This window comes from Triticum dicoccoides, chromosome 2A, assembly GCF_002162155.2.
Source record: "Triticum dicoccoides isolate Atlit2015 ecotype Zavitan chromosome 2A, WEW_v2.0, whole genome shotgun sequence".
NCBI classification, from domain to species: Eukaryota; Viridiplantae; Streptophyta; class Magnoliopsida; order Poales; family Poaceae; genus Triticum; species Triticum dicoccoides.
The window spans coordinates 515,353,652-515,362,313 of record NC_041382.1 but is presented as its reverse complement, the minus strand read 5'-3'; the positions used below and the strand labels follow the sequence as shown (position 1 = coordinate 515,362,313).

The 8,662-nt window shown below is 46.2% G+C and overlaps 3 protein-coding genes across 3 annotated transcripts; 1 reads left to right on the top strand and 2 right to left on the bottom strand.

Annotated features, from left to right (window-relative positions):
• Window positions 1–467: 467 nt before the first annotated feature.
• Window positions 468–5,327, top strand: LOC119355115 (transcription factor E2FA-like). Its single transcript, XM_037621899.1, has 14 exons — window positions 468–874; window positions 2,146–2,335; window positions 2,465–2,518; window positions 2,738–2,823; window positions 2,908–2,996; window positions 3,070–3,121; window positions 3,247–3,299; window positions 3,395–3,445; window positions 3,540–3,588; window positions 3,739–3,804; window positions 3,908–3,984; window positions 4,063–4,282; window positions 4,626–4,695; window positions 4,782–5,327. Exons 1-14 carry the CDS (start codon window positions 668–670, stop codon window positions 4,892–4,894), a joined length of 1,377 nt encoding a protein of 458 aa, XP_037477796.1. The 5' UTR covers window positions 468–667; the 3' UTR covers window positions 4,895–5,327.
• Window positions 5,328–5,377: 50 nt separating this feature from the next.
• On the bottom strand, window positions 5,378–6,515 carry LOC119355116. Its single transcript, XM_037621900.1, has 3 exons — window positions 6,171–6,515; window positions 5,859–6,062; window positions 5,378–5,772 (listed from the first exon to the last, which is right to left on the bottom strand). The coding sequence occupies exons 1-3, from the start codon at window positions 6,408–6,410 to the stop codon at window positions 5,614–5,616; spliced, it is 603 nt and encodes a 200-aa protein (XP_037477797.1). The 5' UTR covers window positions 6,411–6,515; the 3' UTR covers window positions 5,378–5,613.
• A 289-nt stretch (window positions 6,516–6,804) lies between these two features.
• On the bottom strand, window positions 6,805–7,714 carry LOC119355117 (probable non-specific lipid-transfer protein 2). The gene is made up of 2 exons (XM_037621901.1): window positions 7,253–7,714; window positions 6,805–7,130 (listed from the first exon to the last, which is right to left on the bottom strand). Exons 1-2 carry the CDS (start codon window positions 7,593–7,595, stop codon window positions 7,096–7,098), a joined length of 378 nt encoding a protein of 125 aa, XP_037477798.1. The 5' UTR covers window positions 7,596–7,714; the 3' UTR covers window positions 6,805–7,095.
• Between the last annotated feature and the right edge of the window lie 948 nt (window positions 7,715–8,662).

The following is an 8,662-nucleotide window of genomic DNA, read 5'->3' as shown; positions in this document are numbered from 1 at the left end:
CCGCCATTGACGGGCGGTTAGGAAAGCTCGGACCCGTCTCGGACCGAACCGCTCCCTTGGTCTGGTTTTTTTTGGGCTGAACCGCGTCAGGTGCCGCGGTGGATCTCAACGGCCGGTTCGCCGCCGGCAGCCGGTCGCGTACCCTAGCGAAGTGGCACGGGAAGGCCACGATATCACATAAAGCTCCCAATTACCACATGATTTATGTGGTAAGCAACCTCAAACCAAACAAAAATAAAGCTCCCAATTTTGTGATGTTTAAAAGAAAATTACGGAATAGTGTTACACGGACGGCACAAAGGCAGAAACTAAAACCAAGCGCCGCGGGGCTCTAGCCCGCGCTAGATTTACATCCAGACCCTCGAAGAAATAAAATAACCGCGTCGCAGAACAACCCTCTCCGTCGGCTTCCCTCCACATAACCTATCCGAAGTCGCAACTCGCAAACGCTACCAATTTCCCTCCCTTCCCTCGTTTTCTTCTCTCCTCGCGCTTTTTCCCCTTAACCCCTCGCACCGCCCCGCTCCCCGCCGCCGACCTCGCCGGAACCCTACCCAAGGAGCCCGCATCGGGGCGATCGCCGGAGATCCGACCAGGACCAGCCTCTCCACGCGCCGGGCTGGTGATCGCCGGACTCGGTGGTGCTGCGGCCCTCCTGTCGGAGACCATGTCGGGAGGTGGCCGGCCGCAGGCCGCGCAGCAGATCGTGCAATCGGTGCAGAAGTGCGTTCCGCTGGCCCCGGAGCGTCCGCCCTTCGCCGTCCCCGCCGAATACCACCGGTTCCCCTTGCCGCCGTCCTCCTCCGCCCCGGCAGCAGCGTCCCGGGGCAGCGCTGGCGGCGATGTCGAGGAGGGGATCGTCATCAGGATGCCCGTGAGTTGCCTCTTTGAGCCTACCCATGAACTTTACTGTACCATGTGCTTGTTTCTTGGAGGGATCTTCGTACGGATTTGGTGAGGTTTTGTGCACTTCGAGCTGTCATTTAGCGGAATATCGAACATGTTATACAGTTTATTGGCATGTTGATTTCGGTAGAATTGTCGGCAGCTTATTTCCATTCTCTGAATAATCTGGGGAAACATTGATGTTAAGCTTCCATCGCATTGGATAGTCTATCGATTTATCTGGTATCAATTGCAAATTGGAGTAATATTTTTCTAGAATACAAAGTGGAGTAATCTGTGTATGTAGTTCGCCGGTCCGCGGGGAGATTTGGGGTTTGGGGGCGATAGGTAATGTTTGGATGGCAAATGCCACATTCAGGTTGTTTTCCTTAATCCTTCCCAGCTGCTTGAGAGTTGCTTCTTGTCGGCTTGGGAGGGTACTAGAGTAGCATTTTTTTAGGAATACTAATAAAGTAGCATTTGATACTTTGTAGAATCGATTTAGATGTAAATTCGCTGTCGCCTCACTTTGTTGCAACTATGATTGGCAGTTCTCAGTTCTGGTGCTTCTGTCATGTTTCTTTTTCTGTGAATAGTCATGTTATTGCTAATTTAGTTATTATTACTGCAGTTCTCATGCCTGACGTGTATGTATCTGCAACACAGAAATTGCTGCTCATGTAGTAATTTGCATTGCACTTTGTTAGAGATATCTGTTTTCTTTGGATCACTGTGCTTGTTCCAGGTTAACGAGACAATGTTGCAGAAAAAACATGTTTGCGTATTTATGATGGTTACTTCCCCATAGTATAAAAAGATTTCATGATCTTTGTTATCTTGGACAGTGTACACGACTTTTCACATTGAAGCTCTGCAAATATAGTTGTGTTCTTTAGAGAGATTCTGAGTGTTTTGGTGAAGGAAATTGTCATTTGGGATTATTGGTAGCCATGATAGGATCACTGTTTGTGTAGTCATAGGTTCAATGCAGCTATAGCTTATACCTGACACTGGTGCTATCTGCTCTAGGTTTTCTTATATCTTTGTGTTGTGATCATGCGGATTGCTGTCCATTTTCATTGTTAGATTATACAGCATATAAACAAAATATTATCTGCCTACTAGACCCAGGAGGCATGTTGACTTACTCATGATACACTTACTGCATACATGAGAATTTGAGATCTGTTATTTGCATATGCCACTTAAGGCAATTTCTGATGTAAGATCACTGAATGATGCATTTTCTCCTTTTTGCAGCTAAAAAGAAAAGCTCCATGTGGAGAAAGTGATGCCATTGAGTCAACTGAATGGATGATAACCAGCCCTGGGTTTACTGAAGGAGTTAGCAGTCCACATATGACCCCTGTCTCTGGAAAAGCTGCTAGGACATACAAATCAAAGGCTAAAGGCAGCAAAGATGGACTGCAGACCCCTATATCAAATGCTGGCACGTAGAAACCTCTTGTTCTATACTACTGATTACATCAACATAGTTTTTTTTCACAACTTATACTTTTATATCTGGATGTGTTTTTTCGCACTAATATTTGAATGCATGCACCTTTGTATTTTGCAGGTTCACCTGGTACTCCACTCACTCCTGGTTCTTCCCGCGCTGAACATTCATTAGGTTTGTCTTGTCTCATACGATCTCTAGTTTTTCTCACCTTACTGTTGGGATTCAGCTTATGGTGCATTTATATCTGGTTATATCGTCATGCTTGATATTAGCTTTTACCTTTTTTTTCTGGGAATACCCAGCAGGAGTGCTGCCTATTCATTAAGTAGAAGAGAATTGCCTGGTTAGATATTAGGTTTTCTGACAGCTCTCTGTGTAATGTTTGTTCAGGGGAATTGACCAAAAAGTTCATCAGTTTGCTCAAGCAGGCTGAAGATGGCATTTTAGATTTGAATCATGTTGCAGAGATATTAGTGGTATAGATTTCTTCTCTTCTCATTAAAGCTAACATATATCTTGGTCCCTATTGATACAAGATTACCAATGGTTTCTAACAACAGGTTAAAAAAAGACGCATATACGACATTACAAATGTCCTTGAAGGAATTGGGCTGTTAGAAAAGAAGCTTAAGAACAGAATCCGTTGGAGGTAATCATTGTCTTCGTTCTAACTATTTATGCCTGTATTTATGGTGCGAAATGCTAAGCTCGCAATGCTGCAGGGGTTTGGATGACTCAGGAGCTAACTTAGACAATGAAATTTCAGTTTTGGAGGTACGTATTGCTGTAATTTTCTAGTTCTCGCAACCTTGAAATTGTCACAGTTTTGATAATTTCTTCTGAAGATAGAAACAGAAAACATTTTAATCTAAGCAGCCTTTTGTGTAACCTTGTCGCAGACAGAACTTGAAAATCTTAAACTCCAAGAAAAAGCATTGGATAATCGTATAAGGTTGGTAGCTACTGGAGGTTGCAAAATTATTGACTGTAATTTGTCTGGTACCTAAAGTAAATAGCTACATGATCTGAAAATAATTATACTTGCAGTGAAATGCATGAAAAGGTGAGGGAGTTAACTGAAGAAGAGAACAATCAGAGGTAAACTATATTCCTTCCATGTTTGGCTTTTGTACTTAATAGCATGCCACTTTCTAATCATGTACTAATTTTTTTCTGGTATTCCTGCCTTTAGGTGGCTATACCTTACCGAGGATGACATCAAGGGATTGCCCTGCTTTCAGGTCCGTCTGTTTTACTGAGAAATGCAATATTGTTCATTTCCAAAGGTCACTTTATTGCTAATTGTTCAGACTTAGCTTAACAGACCAGCTATAATAATCTGTATGGAGATAATTTTGTTGCGATCTCATATGGTCTTTGTCGTTCTGCAGAATGAAACACTAATCGCGATAAAAGCACCTCATGGCACTACACTGGAAGTACCAGATCCTGATGAGGTAATGAAACAGTCAAAGTGATGAGTTATCCATCTACTTCATCTATTGTTTAATAATTGTTACTAACTATTTTGCGACCTCTGTGAATCTGTTCCTTAATCAGGCTGGTGATTATGTCCAAAGGAGATACACAATCGTAATAAGGAGTACAATGGGTTCCATCGATCTTTACCTGGTTAGGTAATGTGTCAGTCTTCTCTTTGAGGCTTATGCATTAAACGGTAGATTGTCTTATTAACATTCTCATTATATTTTTAGTAAATTTGAGGAAAACATGGAAGAGCTGGTTGGTGTCACAACGCCTCCAAGGCATGCAAATGTGGCCGAACCTGCCTCCACAGACGGATTCATAGCAACAGAAGCTGGACAAAGCAGCAGATCAAAGGACAAGTTGCCGAATATTCAGCATATCCACAAAACTCCAGATCTAAATGCTCAAAACTTTGGCGGGATGGCAAAGATAACTCCAGAATTTGATGTAAGTTCCTTCTAAAAAAATGTTGATGCAAGTCGATATGAACTTTACGTTCTGTATAAATAAACTATTATGGAAGGTAAAAAAAATAATCATATCATTGAACTGAAAAGTACACCGGACTCTGATTTTTTCCCTTCATAACTTCTTTGTCCATGACATCTGTGAACGTCAACTCACATTAGTTGCATATATATTCTTGGACTCTTGATCTTTGTACTATCCAGTCACCTTTCTGGTAGCAATAACAATCTATTTTTAGCTTTCTATTGTTTTTCATCTTGTATTGATATGATATCCAGACTCTCAAAGACCCAGTGGCTCATGCTTGTACACACTTTTGCAGGTTGATGCTGACTACTACCTTCTCACTGACGGTGATGCCAGCAGCATTACAGATATGTGGAGAACAGCACGTATCCTTTAAGAAATGAATTCACCGTGATGTTGTTTAAAAAGGCACAACCCGACCTCAACTTTGAAGTACTTGACTAATGAACAGCAGAAGTGCAGTGGGATCAGTTCTTAGCTGAAGAGGCAACCGCCCCTCGCACACCCCAGCAACAGCCAGCAGTTGTCAGCAAATCTACAGCTGTAGGCCCAACCTGTGGATAGAGAACAAGATGATGATTAGGACATTCTGGAACAAGAGAGTTCGTTTCTTGGGGATGGTAAATGTTCTTCCTGGGACTCTTTGGAAGCTGGTGATTTCTACCAAATTTTGCGTCCTTTCTGGCAGTGGCCTGGCGATGTGTGTTCAGTAACTTATTGCTTTGCCGTGCCTCAATGGTTTCACCTCCTCCTTCCAGTCAGCGTATGTACATTGAGTCGCTAGTATTTTGTGTCTTCAGTCTGCCGCTTGAGCTTATCAGGTGATTTTCTCCAACTGGATTCCCCTGATAAGGTCAGTCTGGGCGCCTGCTTCTTCCTCTGCAAAAACCTGTAAATATTCTGGCAGGCGTGTACAAAGTACAATGGATAACTTATACCATTATACTAGGGCATATGTCGAGCAAACTGTGCAAATTCCATGCAGAAGAGTTTATAGGTCATTTCCCAAGCATTGACGATTTCTGGACTCACCATTCATTGTTATCATTACTAGCTAAAATTCGATATATTCCCAGTTACTAATACTAGTTTGTCTCTGATACATTGGGATTACTATCCTGTTTTACAAGAGCAGCAGCAAACATACAAAACAAGTAGGCAAAATCGTACTTTAGCCAGATTTCATTTACACTACTAGAACATCTAAGCTGGGCGTGATGCATAGACTACCAGCAAGCGCACATCGATCGAAGTGCCTATGCTTCACTGCTGCATCAGTGGAGTCAGTCGCCTCCCTTGGTGATCTTCCCTATCCAGTTGGCCACCACCGGCGTGAGCGCCATAGTCGGCGGGAACCTTATCGGCGACGCCGCCTTATGCGCGGCGTAGGCCAGCGCGAATGTCCCCACCTTCCCTCCGGTCTCGTCCGTGGCTATCCCAATCTGCAGCATTTATGTTAGAACAAAGCACAAACCCCGTCTGTGATTAAGAAGTTTGTGACCAGCTCGAGTCGAAAAGTAGCTCTGACCTTGCCGAGCAGCTGCTGGACGTCGACGCCGGCGTTGATGAGGAGGTAGCAGGCGGTGAAGGAGATGAGCGAGAGCGTGATCGAGGTGGCCAGGTACGCTCCGCCGTACTTGCCCAGGAGCTCCTTGGCCTGCTCCGTTCTCGACTTCCTCGGCTTCCCCTCCAACCCTTCCTCGCCTCCTTCCTCCTCCTTGGAGCTAAATATCTGAAGCAAGCAAACACGTCAGACGTCACACGATTCAGTTCACGTGTGCTTGCAAATTTCACTTCATGTATACGTATACTAGTAGGCTGCAGTGGCGTGCGTGCTTACCTTCCAGAGGCCGACCTCGAGGCCGTACTTCTCGGTGATCTCCTCGGCCGTCTTGGCGTCCTCCTCCTTGGTTTCCGGCACGGCGGAGAGCGGCCGGCGCGGCTGCCGGAGAGGCCGAGCGGCGAGGAAGCCGGGCGGGAGCTGCCTCTTGGGCTGCAGCAACTGGTGGTTGCGGTGGAGGTACCTGGCCGTGGCCGTGGGCGCGGCGTGGTTGGCAAGGGGGAGAGCTGGTGCGGCCATGGATGGAGCACGGACGATTGGATGGAGTGGAAACAGCAGAGGCTGCAGAGCGAAGACCGCCGAAGGAGCGGGTGGGGACGCGGGGGCAGGAATAGATAGGAATCGGGGCCGCCAGGTGGTACAATGTTACTGGGTGTTGTGCACGATGGACGGCTGGGATCGATGCGGGCTTGGGCTGCTGTGCTGATGCAAACGTGAGGTGGAGGCAGGTGACAAGTAGCCATCGCTGTGCCATTGAGTATGTACGGACTGCGTGTAGCACAGTGTGTTGACACGTCGCCAAAGCGTTCAGGCGCAGGGCCAATATCTCATTGCTTTTACACTTTTGTTGCTAGTAGTATGTAGTATTTCTCTTTAGTGATCTATAAACGTTCTTATATTTTTTTTACAGATGTAGTATAATATATTTCCTTATTCAAATTTGTCGAATGATTTCATACACAGGAGTAAGCCTTGATCAGCGTGACAGTGTTTCAGCTTCTACCTTTGCTAGCGGATACCCGCACGTTACCATTGGGATTATAGGAATTCGTATACACACAGAATCATCAGCCTTATTTAATCCCACAAAAAGAAAAGAATCTATGGTCTTTTTTGAACACTCCATACAATGTACTGGTGTCTGCATACGGAGACACGAACTTACTAGCCTTATTTAACCGCTTTGGTGCTGGTAAACCGTCGATCAGTCCTTCAGCTGCAGGCTGGGCATGGTGTAGTCTGCAAAACAAAGAAAAATGACACGTGATTACTCGCCCAACGCGTCGTCGACCGTTTCATAATCCAACGAATTCCTAGGCGAAGAACCACGCGAGCGATGAATCAAACAGCGCGTAACGTACCGCCGCACTTGTAGCCGATGGGGCGGTCGGCCAGGTCGCAGCGCTTGGGGATGGTGATGGCCACCTCCGGCTTGACCCCGACCCGGCGCACGATCTTGGAGAGCAGCACCGCGCAGAGGCACGCGGGGCTGCTCTCCCCGATCTCCTGCACCGCCGCGCAGCAGCGGTCCGAGGGCTGGGAGTCCGGGTCCTTCCCCGCCGCTATGCACGGCATCAGCTTCAGGGCCTCCTGCTCCGGGGGGGTGGCGCCGCACTCGTCCGTGCCCCCCGCGAGCCGCGGCGCGGCGGCGAGGACGGCGGCCAGGACCAGCGCGGCCGCGGACACCGAGACCAGGGATCTCATTGTTGTGCTCGTGGTGGTTTACGCTCCCTTTGCTCGGCTCTTGTGTGCGCGCGATGTCGTGGCTAAATGGCGGCATAGCTTCTGCTTATACATACAGTGTCCATGTTTTTTTTTTTGCTATGTACAGTGTCCATGGATTGCCGACCATGTAAGGAGCACGAACCTCGTGATGGGCGCAGCAGTCCCACTGTCAGATTCACCATCCGTCAGGATTGTCCTCTACGTTAAGAAGCACATGCATAGCACACCGGAGGGAACAAGATACGTGTGTGGCGCCGTCCTTTTTTTCTTCTCATGATAAATGTGTGCACAACTTCCTTCGTAGCGTGCGGCAATCTATCGTACATGGCAATCTATCGTACATGCACGACATTTGTGATGGCATGAAGGGTTGATACTACGGCTTGTGAACGCGGAACCATTAGTGATGGCAACCAATTAGAGTTCCCTTTTAGAAACGCCCACTACTCAAGTTGGTCCAGTTAAACGAGGGAAACCGCCCAAAAACCATACAAATACAACAGACGGTACAAAAAGAATAAATGATTGATAAGTGCCACACGTCAGGTGCGTGACACTTCGGCCCTGAAGTTTTCATAATAATTTCAATCATGCAAGGATGGCAAATTTCAGTGACACACAACAAGTTTCTATCAAAAATAAACTGAACCGCGAAAGTTGCCATGCTTCATAACTAAAGTTGTCATCCACGCGTTATTAGGGTCCCAAAAAAATTCCACAAAAAGCACAAACAAAACCATTAATTATTAATTAACGCAAGCCGTCTCAGCCAGACCCAAAGCCCACAAGAAATAGAGGGGGCTATGCAACAATTCGACCATTGCTACAATACTGTATATCTCAGGTTTATCCTAAAGAACTTATAGCTTCGCTTCTCTTCTTCCTGGTGATGGATATTGTCTCGATGGCTTTGCCCAAGTATAGCATAATAGTCAAATAAGATATCCTTCAAAGGGAATTTCATGTGCGAGCACCTTGCCTCTTTTAGGGAAGGCTATTTACCAAGTGAGGATATTACTCAGATTATTGAAGAGGATATTACTCAG

Coding starts and splice junctions, on each gene's coding strand:
- LOC119355115 (XM_037621899.1), top strand. CDS start 668: ATGTCGGGAGGTGGCCGGCCGCAGGCCGCGCAGCAGATCGTGCAATCG. Junction 2,519..2,737: donor CCGCGCTGAACATTCATTAG/GTTTGTCTTGTC, acceptor ATGTTTGTTCAG/GGGAATTGACCAAAAAGTTC. Junction 3,300..3,394: donor GCATTGGATAATCGTATAAG/GTTGGTAGCTAC, acceptor TTATACTTGCAG/TGAAATGCATGAAAAGGTGA.
- LOC119355117 (XM_037621901.1), bottom strand. CDS start 7,595: ATGAGATCCCTGGTCTCGGTGTCCGCGGCCGCGCTGGTCCTGGCCGCC. Junction 7,131..7,252: donor CATCGGCTACAAGTGCGGCG/GTACGTTACGCG, acceptor TTTGTTTTGCAG/ACTACACCATGCCCAGCCTG.
- LOC119355116 (XM_037621900.1), bottom strand. CDS start 6,410: ATGGCCGCACCAGCTCTCCCCCTTGCCAACCACGCCGCGCCCACGGCC. Junction 6,063..6,170: donor TCGAGGTCGGCCTCTGGAAG/GTAAGCACGCAC, acceptor TGCTTGCTTCAG/ATATTTAGCTCCAAGGAGGA. Junction 5,773..5,858: donor TCCAGCAGCTGCTCGGCAAG/GTCAGAGCTACT, acceptor TAAATGCTGCAG/ATTGGGATAGCCACGGACGA.